This window comes from Tuber melanosporum, assembly GCF_000151645.1.
Source record: "Tuber melanosporum whole genome shotgun sequence assembly, scaffold_2, strain Mel28".
Lineage (NCBI taxonomy): Eukaryota > Fungi > Ascomycota > Pezizomycetes > Pezizales > Tuberaceae > Tuber > Tuber melanosporum.
The window spans coordinates 1,987,241-2,004,935 of NW_003298863.1; the positions used below are offsets into that span (position 1 = coordinate 1,987,241).

The 17,695-nt window shown below is 47.8% G+C and overlaps 3 protein-coding genes; 1 reads left to right on the forward strand and 2 right to left on the reverse strand.

The window, feature by feature from the left end:
- Positions 1 to 4,611: 4,611 nt before the first annotated feature.
- On the reverse strand, positions 4,612 to 9,637 carry GSTUM_00005689001 (uncharacterized protein; the record flags this gene model as incomplete). XM_002837783.2 has 11 exons in its annotated part: positions 9,338 to 9,637; positions 9,122 to 9,257; positions 8,839 to 9,066; positions 7,134 to 8,781; positions 6,550 to 7,057; positions 6,265 to 6,494; positions 6,102 to 6,188; positions 5,985 to 6,045; positions 5,759 to 5,919; positions 5,118 to 5,691; positions 4,612 to 5,044 (listed from the first exon to the last, which is right to left on the reverse strand). The coding sequence occupies exons 1-11, from the start codon at positions 9,361 to 9,363 to the stop codon at positions 4,612 to 4,614; spliced, it is 4,092 nt and encodes a 1,363-aa protein (XP_002837829.1). The 5' UTR covers positions 9,364 to 9,637.
- A 328-nt stretch (positions 9,638 to 9,965) lies between these two features.
- GSTUM_00005690001 (uncharacterized protein) lies at positions 9,966 to 11,734 on the forward strand. XM_002837784.2 has 2 exons: positions 9,966 to 11,323; positions 11,377 to 11,734. The coding sequence occupies exons 1-2, from the start codon at positions 10,232 to 10,234 to the stop codon at positions 11,389 to 11,391; spliced, it is 1,107 nt and encodes a 368-aa protein (XP_002837830.1). The 5' UTR covers positions 9,966 to 10,231; the 3' UTR covers positions 11,392 to 11,734.
- Positions 11,735 to 12,787: 1,053 nt separating this feature from the next.
- Positions 12,788 to 16,124, reverse strand: GSTUM_00005691001 (uncharacterized protein). XM_002837785.2 has 4 exons: positions 13,995 to 16,124; positions 13,808 to 13,938; positions 13,113 to 13,752; positions 12,788 to 13,054 (listed from the first exon to the last, which is right to left on the reverse strand). Exons 1-3 carry the CDS (start codon positions 15,907 to 15,909, stop codon positions 13,234 to 13,236), a joined length of 2,565 nt encoding a protein of 854 aa, XP_002837831.1. The 5' UTR covers positions 15,910 to 16,124; the 3' UTR covers positions 12,788 to 13,054; positions 13,113 to 13,233.
- Positions 16,125 to 17,695: the final 1,571 nt, after the last annotated feature.

Here is a 17,695-nt window from a genome sequence, read left to right on the forward strand (position 1 = left end):
TACTGGTAGTCTAAGCCAAGTTTGAGTTGATAGTTGCGGGTGCGGTGCTCGAGTAGAGTTATGACATGTAAGGTCCAAGTGTTCCTTTCCCTTTCTAAAAATACTATCCAAGACCAACAAAACCCCCTGCCAACTAGACTAACGCCTGCCACTTTCTTCTCTCCCTCTCCACTCGGGTACCCTTACCCCCAACAACCAAAACCAATTTTTGCACCCTTTCGGCCTAGGCGATGGCTGGGTGAACTACTTGTACCATATGATACTCGAGTACAGTACAGTACAGTACGCTACAGTCAGAAAAAAAGCTCGGAAGTTTATTTGACAAGCGGGCGGTCAGTCCGGCGGTAAAAAAAAAAAAAAAAAAAAAAAAAAGTGAATGACTTTCACTCCACTATCAGATCAGAGGGAAGAAAGAAAATAATAAATTTATAGTCGACACGGCGGTTTATGTATATGCAGATTTATAGATCATCATCAATAGCATGTAATAATAATACAGTCATGATCAATAAGTCTGTACACCAACCCCACTCCAGCCCACTCAATTTAACATGCAACGCATTTTTACACCACTCCCTCCTGACCCCCATACTTTTTTTTTTTCTTCACAACACCATCAAAAAATGCCTTCTTCACGAGTTTTTGGTACAGTTATAAGCAGAGATCGGCAAACTCCCCAGCAACAGTGGAAAGAATTGAATTCTCACGACAGGGCTTGTATTTTCGAGGCAATAAGTTTGGGTTCGAGTCCATCCGCTGTCGCGTTGGAATTTCGGTGTACTCGGCAGACAATCTACCGGACTGTGAAACGGGCGCAGGAACTCAACCACTTTGGTTCTAGGCCTTGGAAGGGTCGTCCCAAGAAGCTGAATCGTCAAATTATTCACTCTTTACTTCATCTTGTCAGAAGTTTCCCGAATATATACTTTCGCAACCTCATTGACGAGAGTGGTGCTAATGTATGCATCAACACCATCTGTCGTGCTCTTGGGCCCAATTTACGCTGCAAATGGAGACGGTGTAAAAGAATTCGACTGCAGGCGAAAGATGTGAAGGAAAGGCTACGTATTGCATGTAACTATCATGAAAAAGACCAAGAATTGTTGAAGGTGCGGACAAGTGTCAGTTCCTTCTTAGATGATCCTCGCTAAGGTTTTTTCTAGGGCATCTACAGTGACGAATCTTCCGTGCAAAACTCCCCCAATTCTCCCCATAGATGGGTTTTTCGACTTCCAAGGGATAAATGGAAGCAATGGGCTGTCAACGAGAGTGAACATGTTAAGTCTTCACTCTCGTTTATGGTTTGGAGGGCTATCTGGAAGGGGGGGCGGTCAGAATTGCAGGTCATGCAACGTGATGAGGACTCTGCGAAGAATGGATATAGCGCGCGCTCCTATATTCAGGTCTTGGAGGATGGTTTATTGCCTCATTATGCTCCTGGGAAATTCTTTTTGCAAGATAACGTGAAAATTCACACTGCAAAGATCACTAAGGAGTGGTTTGAATCACATGGCATCTGGGTCCCCGAACACCCTCCACATAGTCCGGATTTAAACCCGATTGAGCATGTCTGGAAAGCCATGAAGAGTATTCTTCGAAAGAATCATGGATACTTGAAAGACCTCAAAGATAACGCACCAAGTAGAGTGATTTTCATCACGGCACTGAAGGCAGCATGGTGGGCAGTCCCTGAAGAGTTGATCGACCACTTGATCAATTCAATGCCCAGGCGCTACTACACAGTGCGAAAAAATCGGGGATGGTACACCAAGTATTAAACACCATGGAAATGGCTCTCTATCTGTATTTTCATTGTATTTTTAGGTTCAGTTTTGGTTGTATAATTGATTGATTTACGTTGCGGTTGAAATATGTGGTGAAGGTGTGTGGGGGGGTGTGTGTACAGACTTATTGACTATAACTTTATTATGAATGTTATAATCGGAAGAAATGACACGACAACCGCGTTCATCGCTAGACCAAGTAAAAGGAGAAGGACAAACACCGGTGTGACGGTAATAAGAATCTGATAATCATAATATAATGACAAAAAGAAAAAAAGAACGTCACTTCGTATAAAAAAGTTCCGGTAAGCGTAGATCCCGACTATGGCATGCAGCACAGCACAGCACAGCACCATAACTATGCTGTGATATGATATTAAAAACACCGCGGCAAACTCACGCCCATCACTCCACGATACCATCCATCTACTTGTACCATATACTCGAGGACCGTACCGTGGTAGGTACAGTACATAGCCCGAGTATGATACTACGGTACACCATACTTACCCTTTCCCGGACCACGATACCGGGAGAGAGGGAAGGGAAGAAAAGAAACAAAGAAAGGAAGAAGAAGAAGAAAAAAAGAGAGTCTAGACCCTATTACTTGCACTGTACAGTACTAGTACAACATAAAGTATCATAGCAGAACAGAAAAAGAAAAATAACGAGAGAAGCGCTTCCGCCACAACAGGTTCTGGACAACAACAACAACAACAACAACAACAACAACAAAAAAACTCGTGATGGTGGTACAGTACAGTATCTACTGCACCACAACGGCACACAAGTTCTCAACCACAATACGGTAGCTCTACTCGTAGTTAAACTAACCAGTCAGCGGGGAGTGGGGGGGGGGGTGGCGAGAAAACAAAAAAAAAAGAAGAAAAGAAACAGAAACATCCCGAAACGAACGAACGAACAAAGATTCTATCATTATCATACATACATACATAGACTAACGTATTTACAAAAAACAAAACCGCCATCACAAAACCCGTTCGTTGTACTCGTAGAGTCGAGAAAGTCCGGTGGAGCTTCCGGTGGCTTGACTTGAACGGTTGCGGATGGAAATGGAATGCACCGCAGGCGCCCGAGTAACAAGAAGTGAGTAGCCGCCCGTGACATGTCAGCAGCGGAGCGAGAACGGACGGAAGAACAGACCCCGGAGTGATAATATACAGTTATGATATAAATTACCGGTGATAACGGGATGCTCTGTTTCCACGAATAGATCCGTGGAACTGATCGTTCCGTAAACTTGGGACTTTTTTTTTGTGCTCTTTGGAAGTTGCCACAACTTACTATAGTGCCCTGACTGTGGGTTTGTCTAATCTGCGAATGGATCTCTAACTCGGAGTTTTAATATCATAACTGCACCCGCACTTTGTATATACATATAACTGTGCGGTACCTGAGCGCGGTAGAGTAGAGTAAGCACCATGCGCCACCGGCACCACCAGAACAAACTGAAATAAATAAATAATATTATACCGGTACCGGTATCCTACTGCACGAGAGCTCAATCAACCCCCCCCCCCGTGTTTCAGAATTGCTAAGATAAGCAACGTGGTACAAGTCGCGGTAACAAAGCAAAGCAAAGCAAAAGTGAGAAGTTAAAAGTAAAAAAGTAAGCAAGTATGATGATGATGGTACTGTGAAAGTAAAATAGCAAATCTCACACACACACAACCGCCAGCCCAGCCAGCCAGCCAGCCCCCCTCGTCCGACGGGTTTATTTGTTTATTTATTTATAAATTCTGGTTTCTATCGTGCCGTAGGTTTTGCCGGAAGTATGATATGTCTTGCGAGTTTGTTGGGAAAGGCTTGCATGCATGCATGTAATTGCGCATCCGGGCCGGCCGGTCGGGTTCGCGGTCGCTCGGTGTGAGGATAGCTGTGCGAGTACGACACCGTACTGCAGCATGATGATGATTTAAATCTTCACGCCTAAATAAAGTATTTTCCCCTGTAAATTTTTTTTTTTTTTTTTTTTTTTCGGGGGAGGAGGGAAGCGCATTGAATTGTTTGCGGTTCATCATGCTATGCGGAAGGGGAGGGAGGAGGCTGGCTAATTTGCCATGTCTTTTTTTCGGATGAGCGTGAGGATGGAGATGAGGTGGATTATTACTATGACATTGTAGAAGAATTTATGGATATATACTGCATCACACCGAATTTGGTGTTTTCCCACGCCGCTTGTAGATTCGAGTTCAGTAGCGTGCAGTAGTTGCGTATGGAAGGGGTAGAAGAGGAAGACTTGCGGTATCGGGAGTTTGACTGTGTTCTTCTTTGGTTGAGATGGCTTTTGTTCGGTTTGCAGTTGCAATCATCGTTGGTTGAGTATGGCACAACTTGAAGAAACCACCACAAGTTAACTTACGATACTACCGTAGATGATGCTATCGTAGGATGATTCGCTGCTACCAAGGACTAAAGGTAAAGAAGGATTGATCTCCCAAGCTGCCATCTGTAGCCCGGTATTATTACGACAGTAGTTACTGCCATACCAGGGAGGTTAGGTACCCCCACCCAGCGGCGCAGATTTCCTTCTCGCGTGAAAGATGGGGCGGAGATAGAGAGGGAAGGGATTTTTTTTTTTGCAGGAGAGGAGAGGAATGTTGAAGTTGGGCGCAAGGTATAGAGTATATTAAAGCAGATTGGAACCAAGATTGAGAAACTGATATAACGAATGAATAAGACCAATGCGCACCGGTCCAACTATACCGCCGACCAACCTATAGAAAAAGACAAAATGCAAAATAAAACAAAGCAATTCTAACCCAGACAAGACAAAATACGGAGAAAAAAGAGGAAAAAAAACCCTTCAAGGAAACGCTAGGCCGAGACGCCGTCCGGTATCAGATTCACTTCGCTCACTATTGCAACTATCGCAATATTCCGAAAGCCATTTTGCGGCTTCGCCATGCTCTCCTCGACCACCTCCTTCAGATGTACTGTTCAGACCGGTACCTCCAGCCGGCTGCTTCCGGCTGTTCAAAATAAAGAGTGCCTGTTTGCATCTAGATGTTTCCTCGTAAAGCCAATTGTCCCATTCGGCATGCACCATTTCTCTCTCCAAACTATTGACAACTCTCATCGCTACGAGCAAGTCATGGCGGTACGACCCAAGATGTTGCCTAGAGAGCCGGAGCCTTCGTGCAGTAGCGCGAGTGGAAGCACTGAAAAATCCTTTGCTCGCGAGGGCCGCGTCTGCGTCCATATCAGTGAAACTGGCGAGCTCTCTAAACTTCGCATAGCTGCAAGGCTGTCAGTACATGCTGTTTCGAATAGCAGGATAAAAGTTGACGGGTGGGCCTTAGTTAATATTACCATTGACTAGAGCCGTCGTGTGCCAAATCTGTACCATTAAAAACCATTTCATCCATATCCTTCAAGTAAACGGCTCTGGACATAATTCCATTAGGTGATACTCCTACGGCATTCATAAAATTCGCAGCTCGCCTTTCATTCCAGTATGAAACTGTAGATCTCGAGCTAAGCATTGTGTTGCTCAAGAGAGACACAGCCAGAAACAATAAGATAATGCGCTGCGCCGAAGCAATTCCCCAGGCTTTTTGGAGAGCCGTGAATGTCCACATCATAAGGCTAGACACTGCGCTCTCAAGAAAGCTCAAGCCAGTTTCCAACATCATCTGGGAGAGGGATCTGTGGGCGATCGGTAACCTCGGGGCTCTTGGGTCAAGATCTGGGGCGAGAGGCGCACCGTCCGGTCCCCCCGCTGTCAGATGGGAGCCCGGGGTTTCTTGGCCTATCCCTCCAAAGATGTGCACAGCATTCTCTATGCGGCTTGGAGAACCTAATTTCCGTGCCTGATCTGCGACGACGTCTCCCAGGTCGAGGGCGTCTAAGTCGAGGTCATCGAGGGCCTGTCTGTGAACAATTCCTGCGACAACCAACGTTACATCAACTAAACCGCCCCCCGTAATTTCAAATATGAAAGGATGGCTTACCCTTTGAGAAAGTCGGCTCCTTTGCCCACTCGACAGCAGTCCAGATGGATAATTTACACTTTGATTTCGCTAAGTGAGTAATGACCACCTTGCTGACAAGCATGAAATGCTCGCGGTGAGGCAAATGCCAGGGTGTTTTTCGGTCCGTGATTACATAACATCTGAGGATAGGTTAGCCTATTATACCCCATGCATCCAAGGATCGTCGGGAAATTTGGGGGCCTACAAATGATCGTCTTGTTTCTCAATCGTTTGATGATCAACCACATTTGATATCCGCAATCTCCCTAGATATCTTTCGTCAGCGCTGCGCCAGCAATCGACCCCAAATTCCGGGACCTACGTAAAATGTCGAGGTATTCGATCTGGTATTTAAATTCCCGCCTCATACTTCCTCCTTCTAGCTGGGTCCATGCACCCTGCTGAATGTCTGTGAAACCAAGCAAGGCTGTTAGCATCTACTCCACCAAAGTCGTGAAAATTCTGAGGCTGCCGGGAACTCATACACCGTGCTCTTCTCTCATTGTATAACATTTGGAAGACAGCCGATTTGTCTCCAAACATGACGTGAAACATAGCTTTTGGCGAAACCTCAAACTCCCGTTCGAACGCTTTTTTATCCATCCCCCCAGGTTCGTAGACGACCGGAACCGAAGGTAATTTAAAGCGAGTCACTTCCCTGACTCTACCGTCAATGCTTCCCTGAGTGGCGGTCGGATTAGGCGTCAAAATATCGCTAGATATCGCTTTAGTATCAAACTTCAGATTTGGTCTCAAAGCAAAAAGCCTACCCGTCAGTCCGGACTCTCACCAGCTCGCCTGTACGTTTCCTTCGCTCAAGCTCATCATGCACATCTACAAAGCCTACATCTTCCCAACTCTCAGTATCAGTCCCAGTCCGCTCCTCTACTTCACGCTCCAGTGCGATGAGCCTCTCTAGGACCTTTCTGGCCGGGAGCTTCGGAGGTTCGTCTTCGCTCGATGCGTTGGCGTTTTTGACCAAAAAGAGCAGACGCCTTTGTAAAAGCCTTACCGGCTCCAAGAATATCTTGACTGTGATGTGCGGTTCGTGTCCTTCCTGATCAACTCCTACATTTCCATCTTCGGGGTCAAGATGCAAGAATAGATAATCACAATCTTTTCCAGGAGCAGCCTTCACCTCAGTAACAGACGTGAGGGGTATCACGCTAGTAAACACAAGGCCAAGATAATGGGAGTAGAAATACACGTTCTCAACTGTCACATAACAGCGACCCGGAAGCTCCTGTGTATCATTCGGGCTCCAGGTTGCTCGGAAAACTGTCCGGTTGGTGTTCGTTACTAGTCCTGCCAAATGTAGGGTGTCCAAAGGTGGAAAACAAAATCCATCACTCACCAAGTAATACCGCTTCCCCAGGCCTTCTTCCAGGAAATAATACTCTGAAATGATTATCTTGAGCCCTAAGCTCCGGAGGATACCCCGAAGGGTATTCGTCCTTTCCGCCAGGTGGATTGTCATCCCTACGAAGTAAATGGGGCCCAGCAGTTTCATCCAAACTCTGAGTCTTCCGATGGCCCTTAGATCCAAAATCGTCGTTTATTGGCTCTTGACCCAATGTTACCATAGCCGCTTTCGATAACGTAGCTGGCGTCGGTGTACTGGCCAAAGTGGCCGGAGCAAGGCTAGTAGGTCCATCTGCAAACTTTCCATCAGTTGGAGGGGATGCTGGCGGATGGAATGGTAAAGCATTATGGCTCGCGGAGATCAAGGCTGACACACCAGCACCAATACCACTACTGCTATTACTATTACCTGGCGAGGCTGGTGGAACTGCCAAAGACTGATTTCGCTCGCCGTACCCCGTCCCCCGACGGATATCTAGTTTCTGTGCGATTTTTTCCCGGGCCCCCGAAGATACCAGAGTTGAATTATCAATCCTACTGATATCGAAAGAAGTTCCCCTGGAGGCGCCCCCAAGGGCACCGAGAGGCATAGTTAATGAACGATCGATTCCGGAAGCTTCATCATCACGCTCACGGTGAACGAGGAGATGTCTTGACATGCTCAGTGGGTTTAGAGAGATGGCGTCTTTGCCTGTCGGTTGTGATGCGAGCGCTGAAGAAGCATTATTACCATCATGACCTTTCGCTACGTATGCCGGCTCAGAAGCGAGGACGGGAGCCGAAGGTGGAATGATAGAGAATGCTTGGGTTGATGTCGTAGAAGATGCCGATTCGATAGCAGTCCTTTTTGCCTGTTCAAAGACTGCGAGCCATGACGTAAGCTCTGCTTGGGTTTCCGACTGGAGCAATATTGTGGTGTCTTTTGTCTTGACCTCGAAACAAAATCTTCGTTCCTCCTGGAATGCTGGCTTAATATTGCACAGCAGGACACCAATCTTTTCACTTTCTTCCATTGCACCGCCCTTATATCCTTGCATGAGCCATCCGAATATCCCTTCCCTCACAAAGAACCAGCGTCTAATCCAAAGGCTTCGGGTTGGTTTACCCGTCAATGTCCTCATAAACAACCATCCTTGTTTTTCACTTGATATGTTTTCGCCTTCTGGGGCAATGCCAGGCCCTTTGCTAGATAGATAAGGAACTGTGCTACTTGCGTACTCCTCCAGCTCCCTGGCGGGGTGCAACTCTCTCTTTACCTTCTCTTCCAATTCTTTTCTTGCCATAAGAAGCTCTTTGCGAAATACTTTATCACTCTGTTCCATACCCTCACTCCAAGCCCTTATCCTATCCATTTCAACCGCGTGTTTTTCGGCTGCTGCGGTCCCTTCACGTCGGAGGCGTATCTGCTTCCTAGACTGGTCCGACAATACTTTGGTCAAGGTACGGTCCAATGAGGCACGAAAGATGGGTGCGGCAACACAGAAATCTAAGCAAGCTCTAATGTACAACTTTCTAGCCTCATAGAGTTGGAACGCATCCTCGCGGAGTGATGAAGGCTCCTTCGATTTTGACAATCCGGCATAGCGGGCAAGAAGGGAATCGTATTTCGCTTGAGTGGTCTCAAGGGAACGTCGTGAATCCTAAAGACAATTGTGAGTAAGAATTCAAGATAGAAGTGTCTGCCCATGACCCCTTACCTTGAATACCCTAAGCTCCGACCTTTGGAACCCCAATAAGGGCTCCACAACGGTCTGCTCAACCTTCTTAGCCCCATTTATGACAGCCCCCCAAAACCCTCTTGAACCCTCGGCAAACCTCCTAATAGCGAGCAGCGTGTAGTCCTGATCAATTATCGATTCGGATAAACCGTTAGGAACCCCCTTCCCTAGATAGCTGTTCACAGCTTCTTCGAGCCCTACATCCAACTATATTAGCAAATCCTACCATATATCGAGGGCGAAGCCTCAACTTGCCATTCACCTCGCTACAAAGCTTCAAGGTAGCCTTCAAGTAGCCCTCCAGCCATTTCTCGACAAGCTCCACCTGTTCCCCATAGTGAACTACCGTACCGCGAAATGTTGGAGAGTCGAGGGCAGCTTCTCTTAGAGTGACGGGCCTATACGTCATCGCACACGTAGATATCAGTTAACTGTTAGGGACAAACAGGTAGTAACGGGAGCCGAGCAATGCACTGACACTAACGACACAGGTCTCAACAACATCAGACGCAGAGCACCAGGCAAATACCGGCGAGGAAGGAACCCCAGGTTAACAGCAGCAGTGAGGCTAGATGGGTGCTAGGAAGAGGCTGATGTATAGATTGAAGGGAGATGAAAGGCTGATGAAACGGTGTTTTCTATGGGGAGCTATAAGAATATAGGAGACCAGAGTTGGAGGATATTATGGGATAAAAGAGTATATGTGATTGAAGAGCTGTTCGGAAACATCAAATAGCTACAAACAAAATCCGCAGTCTACCGGGTTCCTTGGTGTTGGGTTCGTTTCGGAACACAAGCACCAGAGCCAGAAAGTATTGTAACGTTGCCGCGGATTACTTGCTAGACTTCCGGCGGCGATTTATTATTTGTGGCTCCTCCCTAGACTCTTAACGGTTAGGCCGGGTAGGTTACCCTGCCACATGTGACAAGCCACATTTTCATTACCAGCTAACTGGTTTCGTCACAATCCGATTCTTTCCCTTTTGGAAAAGCTCGTGTCACTCGTTTTCTGACCTGAACTCATCTCATTCTGAGTGACCTGGTTTGCCACTTCCCTTCCATCCGGAAGCACCACTCACCCACTCGGACCAACTCCTCTGCCATCCCGCACTATTCCCTATCAAGACTTCAGAAAGCTATCACAAAGGCTCCGGGAACCTGTTTCATTCCCTCCTCCTCTTCCAAGACAGATCTCAGCTCGATCCTGCCTCGACTCGAGTGCCTAATCCTTTTTTTCCTCGTCCTTCCTTGTCTTGACTTACCCGACGTCTCCTGGGATCGTCAGTCTGGTACTTTGTCCGACAAGCAAACATACTCCCTCCCCGGCTCTCTCTTCCATCCCTCAACAGACAGAAACTGTAACCAAACCACCATGACAACTCTTGAAATATCCATCCCAACAACCTCTCTCGCCACATCACCGGGAAAACCACACACGGTCTACCACATTCTCCTCCGCCTCCCTCTCCGCTCGATAACCGTCAAAAAGCGCTACAATGACTTTGTCGAGCTACACTCGCGACTAACCGACACAGTCGGCAGCGTGCCGCCCAAGCCGCTTCCACCAAAGTCCTACTTCTCTCGGACCGTCGGCAACCCCGCGATGACTGAGGAGCGTCGAGATGGGCTGGAAAAATACCTCCTGGGGATCCTGCACTCGGGCGATCCTCGCTGGCGTGACTCACCTGCCTGGAGAACCTTTTTGAACTTGCCTGCGAATTGGTCTGCTGGATCGTCGGCCGCGTCGAGCGTGAGCCTTGTGGGATACACGCCGGGTATAGGGGGGGGAGGCGGGCCGATTACGGATCCGACCTTGTGGTTGGATACTCATCGGGAATTGAAGACGCTGCTACACGATGCGAGGATGTACTTGTCGAAGCGCGATCAAGCGGGGTCGGCTGGGGAACAGCATGAGGCATCTGCGGGGGCTAAGCGTTGTCTCGTCAAGGTTGGCTCTCTAATCACCGCGCTGGATAACGGACTCAAAGAGGTTGGTAATGGTGGAAGGGGCAATAATGGATGGGGAGCAGGCAAGGAAGGCAAGGAACTACTTGATGGAGAGATCCGACGACGAAAAGACTTGGTCTCATCAGCCCGTAAGGAACGGGATGGCCTAGAATCCCTAGCAAATTCGCTCGCCTCCAAGCGGGCTGCCCAAAACTCTTCTGTTGCCGCCATGGCAGCCGACAAGAATGCCCTCTTTACAGGGGCGAGCGCGAGTAAGAACACTTTCGGTGGTGGCAGAGTTCTCGGCGCACCACTACCGGAAACGGAACGTACCAGGGAACTAGATAACCGGGGTGTACTGCAGCTTAATGACCAGTACATGCGAGAGCAGGACAGAGTCGTGGAGGGCATGTTGAAGAACGTTGGTCGGATGAAGGAAATCGGGGTAGCTATTGGCGAGGAGATTGATCTTCAGAATAAGATGCTGGAAGATCTTGATCGTGATGTTGACAAGCCAGTCCCCCCTGGTATCCGCATATAAGATGTAGTGGCTAACAAAAAAAAATAGAGTCGGCAAAAAGATGAAAGTCGCAAAGAAACGTGTAAACAAGATATCATAGAGGGAGTTCATTATACAAACACGCACACCCAGACACTGTGCGGGATACCGTGTGGTGGTTGTACTAATATGGCGCTGGAGTTTTTTTTCCCTTTCCTTTCTCCCTCTCTCCTTCCACCCCCACTTTACTAAACCTATTGTCGTTATCACTAATCTCTTATTTCTTCCTTCCCTTTCCTTCCCTATTTACATAGGTGTTCTCGTATCCCGGTTTTTGTTTTGTATTTTTTTGTAACTTTATTTACCCACCTCCTTACCATGTGCCTGTTCGGAATCTTGCAATGCGGAATTATTATTATGAGTTTTCAACTTGTCCGATACAAGGTAGCGGCGCGCGGGCTGGGGTGAGACGGAAAGGGAATGGAAAGTTCGGGTTCCAGATTCCGCCGGATAGGAGGGGAGGAAGAGAGGGATAGTATGATGGTTTTGATAACCCTATCGAATGGATGTCGTACGGTACTTCTGCTCGGGATAGGAACATGATTACCTATGGAGGTCAGGATTGTGCATGCATGGCTGAGTGCCGTGGTCTGGCATAGCCGCCGGAACGTCCCCGCGCCCGTATTGCCTCGACATTACTCGTACTCGCGAATTCCAAAAGTATGATATCCGGCCACAAGTAATAACGCCCACCAACGGAACATGCCAGAAAGGCCGGTAAGGACATTTGCAACATCGATGCCCGCCTAATCAGCACCTCGAACGACGCCAACCTCCCCCCCCCCCCACACACACCAGGTAATCATCTGGAAACAAACAAACAAACCTGAGCCGTACCGAGTGATCACCTGTGAATACAGCTTAACGAGGTAAAAGAGCAAACAGAGCGGTGTCAGCCGAGAGGATTAACCACTCACCTACGAAATCCTCTTTTACGCGCTGACCCAGTGAAGGAATGCGGTGGGATTGTATTTCCCATATCATACCCATCGACTACACGCGCCTCTGTCCGAGTATCATAGGCGTGAGAAAAAAATACCACTGGCAACGCATTAGCATGCCTCTGGAATGGGGTTAGTCCTGCCCCTACTATGTACCGCCCAACCCGCCGCGGCCGCGGAAGCACCGATCAGTATCATACCCCATGCCTCGCAGCGACGTGCTGAGGGTCGGTCCCCTATAACGTCAGAGAGGTGGTTCGTGATCGCTCTTGACTAGGGATCATGTAGAATGCTCAAGTCATCGTGGTAGACCATTGCGCTATCAATCGTGTAGTCACCGTTCCATCCATCTTTGTCTTGCAATACAATAAATTCCCTCCCATTCACCTAGCCAACCGGGGCGGAAGGGTGAGAAAAATTTTATATGAATCTGGAAGGGGTGGAAATCAATTTATGGATTACTGTATATACAGTCAGTGGATCAATGGAAAAAGAAAAAAAAATCCCCCAACTAGTGGCAAGGGTCTCTGATTTGATATAGATAATATGCTAAATTTATTTTTTTTATTTTTTATAATTTTGGTTTACAAGAGTTTGGGGTTCAATATATGGGTGGGTGCATGAATGGATAGATGGGTGGGTGGGAGGAAGGTGAGTAGAGAAAATGTGAATTCGCAGTGACTATGGAGGTGTTGGTGCGCGGGGTTCTTGAGATGGCGGGGGGAGTTGGTCCTCGCCGGGAAAGGGTCTTTTGTTCCTTAATTAGCATGGTTTTCGTATGCAGAGAGAAAAGGGAATGAACTTACGGGGGAGCAGAAGTATGACCCCTATCAAAGAACCTTTCAAAATCTTTACTCTCCTCGAACGGCCTATTTTTCCATTCAGTTTTTTGCAATTGTCAGAAGTCACTTTACTTAATAAGGACGCTTACCTCTTGCCCAATATCCGAATCATATCCTCCCGCCCAAGGACCTCCTTGGACAACAACTCCTCTGCAATAAGCCCAATCTCCGCCTTCCTCTCCATGAGCAATGTCCTGCACTTGTTGTACGCCTCGTCGATCAGCCTCCGCACCTCTGAGTCGATCTTTCGCGCCGTCTCCTCCGAGAATGGTTTCTGTAGCTTCTGCTCGTCGTCGTCGTAGTATAGCGTGCCAATGTTCTTGCTCATCCCCCACTTTGTCACCATGGCTGAAGCCATCCTGGTCACCTTGTTGAAGTCATCTGAGGCTCCGCTGGTGACGGTATCGAAGTGGAGTTCCTCCGAGACACGTCCCCCGAGAGTCATTGCCATTCGATCCATTAGTTGGGCTAACGACAAGAGGTATTGTTCTCCCTGTGGGAGGTACTGTGCGTAGCCGAGGGCGCCTTGACCACGCGGGATGATGGAGACTTTGAGGAGTGGATCGGCATATTTTAGGAACCAACCGCAAACAGCATGACCGGCCTAGATTTGGTCAACTATTATCTGGCCCGAGGGACTGGGAGAAGGGAAGCCCTACCTCGTGATACGCAACCGTTCTCTTCTCCTCTGGTGAGAGGACAAGGGATTTTTTTTCGAGACCACCAATGACACGCTCAATTGCTTGCTCGAAATGGGTCATTAAAACCTGGTCGGCGTTGCCCCGCGCGGCTATAGAGTTGTCAGCCGGTAAACATATTCTGAGAATGATGTGAGATTGAACTTACCAATGAGAGCAGCTTCATTAACACAGTTCGCGATGTCAGCTCCAGAGAAACCAGGAGTCAATGCGGCCAAACGCCCACTCAAGTAATCCATATCCTCAGAGGTTACAATCTTCTTAAGATGGACCAAAAATATTTGCTTCCTCCCATCCATGGTTGGTCTATCAATTGTGATGTGTCTATCAAATCTCCCAGGTCTCATAAGTGCTCTATCAAGAACGTCTGCTCTGTTGGTACCAGCTAAAACAACCACCTGCTCCGTAGTATTGAAACCGTCCATTTCGGTAAGCAATTGATTCAGTGTGCTCTCTCGCTCATCGTTACCGCCTCCGATATTTGCCCTGGCACGTGACTTTCCGATAGCATCAATTTCATCAACGAAGATGATACACGGCGCATTCTTCCGGGCTTTGGCAAAGAGATCTCGTACACGGGAGGGGCCGACACCGACGAACATTTCCACAAATTCAGAACCGCTCACTGAGAAGAAAGGGACCTGGGCTTCCCCGGCAGTAGCCTTCGCAAGGAGTGTTTTACCAGTACCGGGAGGCCCAGAGAGGATTGCACCGCGTGGGATCTTGGCACCGAGCTTTTGGAAGCGTTCAGGCTGTTTCAGGAACGAAACGAACTCCATGATTTCGACCTTTGCTTCGTCCATACCGGCAACATCCTTAAATTTTATTCTGATATCTGTCTCGTGATTGAAGAGTTTGGCCCGGGATTTCCCAATGCCGAAAATCCCACTTTGCCCGCCTCCACTCGAAGCACGCCGTGACAGCCAGAAGATTGAGCCTATTACCAACAAGGTGGGGGCAAAAGAAAGCACGGTTCCGGTCCAAGAAATCTCATCCCTATAAGCAACTGGTATCCGTTCGGAACTAGGAATTCCCAATTCTTTCTGAGCGTCATCCAATCTTCGCTCGAAAGCCTCCACCGACCCAATGCTGAAATAGTAGTAGAAGTTCCCATTGGCAGCCGGGGAATCAGGGTACATCTGGGCGGTAGCGTCTCTGTACAGATTGACCTTCACTCGGCTCCGGTTGACCACAGTCAACTTCTCCACAAGCCCCTTATCGAAGAAAGTGTTCCGGAACTCCTGCCAGGTGATCTCCCTCGACTGCTCTCCCGGGATCATCCGGTAAAGCATGTAAGAAAGGATGGATGAGACTATTAAAGAAGTGGTATCCAATTTAAAAGAGTTTGTATTCGAGCCCGAGCCGGCGCCACCAGCACCCTCCTTCTTCCCTCGCTGCCCCCCTCTGCGCTGGCTATTCCTACCGCTTTTCCCCTCGCCATCTCCCAGCGGCTCCTCCGGCCGTGTCCCACTGGCCGACCCCTCCTTCGAATCCCTTTTTGGATCAGCCCTTGGGGGTCCAAACCCCAAAAAATTATTCAGAGCCTTCAGGAACAGGTTCGAGCCAGGGGTTTGGTGCAATCTCTCTGCAAGCTCCTTACTCTTGAGAAGCATCGTTATGAACGACACCCTCTCCTCGTGTGTCCAATTATTCCACATGGTCTCGGGATCCTTCGCGATCTTCGCAAGCAATTTCTTGTACTCCGGGTGTAACTTGTCGAACTTATCCTGAGGCCTGAATTCCTCCAGCGGCGGGAGAGAGGAGCCCTTCCTATCGTCTTTGCCATCGCTACCCCCACCATTCTGCTTCCCATCATCCCTCTTCTCCGGACCACTATTGTTGTTGTTCATCGTAGCATAACACCTCCTCCCCCGGCTGACCGGCACTGCCAGTCTTTCCAACCCTATTGTTGTTGTTGCTGATGCTATCGTGAACGGTGACGCCGCTGGGGACCATTGCGGTGGATAACCGTGGCTAAGAAGCGAAAGACTGCTCCGTTGTTGTTGTGCGATACCCCGGTACGCCGCAGAATATCTCGCAAGGATTCGGGACCGCGGGAGCATTATGACTTTATCGATTTTCCTCTCACACTCTCTCACACACTCTCCCACTCCCCGAGAGTTTGCGTTTGTGTTGATTCGTTTTTGTGGGGAGGAATGGTGGTGGCAGTGGTGGTAGTGGTGGTAGTGGTGGGGTGAGGTTTTAGTGGGGGTGCGTGCGTTGAGTGACTTGAGTCGGGAGTGTAAATTATTTTTTTTCCCTCTCACCCCAGAGATGCTGTCGGAGTTGCGTAGGTTCGGGAGAAGCGATTTTTTTTCCTTTTCTTATGATACAGTCTAGATCGATGACTAAGCTAACTAACACTCTGCTTGCTGGTATTGGGGTTCGCTTGACTCCATCAATCACTTCATGACGAGTTGAGTGGACTCTGGATTGGATACAGTATGAAAGGGTCCTACCATTGGGTGTTTTATGGTGCATGTTTGGAAAGGCCCATTGTGGGGAGGAAGGAAGGGAGGGAGGGAGGGAGGGGGGATAGGGAGGACTGCAAGCACAAGTATCATCCACTGCGATTCCCCCTGATTTATACGAAATTTGGTTCGGCGGGGTGAAGGAGGAGGACTATGATGATATGATCGACCCTTTCAATTCCGAACCAGTCCAAGCCTCTCCAGATACAAGTATCATACTCGTACATACTCTACGAGGGTGTAAGGGTAAGTGATCAGAACGGATATGATTGGAGGATCTTGTGAAAGTCAGAAATCAAGTTTCAGTAACCCAAATATAAACAGGTCTGTAGTCAATACCGTGCAACCACCAAAACACCATTCAGAATATCCTTTGCATCTTACAATGCATTTAAAGGGAACACGGAACGAGCACTTTCCTGGTGATTCAAAACGTCGAGAAACAACCCGAGATGAGCGACTTCGTATTATTACCCTTCGTGACGAAGCGAAAATGAAGTGGAAAGATATTGCAGCCCTTGTTAATATAAAGTTAAGTACTTGTCATGATATTTACACTCATTCGAAAGCCAATAACACACCAACAAACAAATATCATACTGGCCGACCGCCCATTTTTGATGAAGCAGAAAAAGAACGACTGCAACACTTCATCACGACTGATAAGCAAAGTCGTTGCCTACCATGGGAGGATATTTTGGAAGCACTTGGATATAGCTGCTCTGTTCGCACACTTCGTAATATGTGTGCATCAATGGGATACCATAAGCGGTGTCTACGAAAAAGTATATTCTTTTAATCTTACTTCAAATTGTTTTATTTCAGTATTTGTTTTTTTTATATTTAAATCTATAGAAATTAGAGCTAATTGTATAAATTAATTATAATATTAGATTTGGCGTTCGTGAAAAGAATAAACCTCTTCGTGTCCAATGGTGTCAGGAACGACTCCATTGGACATATGACGATTGGCTATGAACAGTATGGACAGATGAGTCTACCTTTACAACTGCGGGCTTTGGGCATCGGCCCTGGGTTTTACGTAGGCCAGACGAAGAGTTTCATGCCGATTGCATCGATGAAACCTGGGAGTCAGGAAAGGAAGGTGTAATGGTTTGGGGTGGATTTTGTGGTGAAATGAAGACCATTTTACATACTATTCCTCCAAAAACCAAGGTCGACTCTAGGTATTATGTTACTCACATCCTTGATCCTATTCTTATCCCATTTTGGCATCAAACTTGTGAACGATATGGCTGGACACAGGTAATATTATATGAACACACATTTAAATAAGATTTTATTAATTACTAATAGTAACAAAATAGGTTGTCGAAGATGGTGCCCCAGGACATCAGAGGTTTTTGAAGCATTGCCG

Excerpts from the sequence above, each read along its gene's own strand:
- GSTUM_00005690001 (XM_002837784.2), top strand. The coding sequence starts at position 10,232 with ATGACAACTCTTGAAATATCCATCCCAACAACCTCTCTCGCCACATCA.
- GSTUM_00005691001 (XM_002837785.2), bottom strand. The coding sequence starts at position 15,909 with ATGCTCCCGCGGTCCCGAATCCTTGCGAGATATTCTGCGGCGTACCGG. Across the intron at positions 13,939-13,994 it reads TAATGAAGCTGCTCTCATTG|CCGCGCGGGGCAACGCCGAC; the intron begins GTAAGTTCAATC and ends ACAACTCTATAG. Across the intron at positions 13,753-13,807 it reads GAACGGTTGCGTATCACGAG|GCCGGTCATGCTGTTTGCGG; the intron begins GTAGGGCTTCCC and ends GACCAAATCTAG.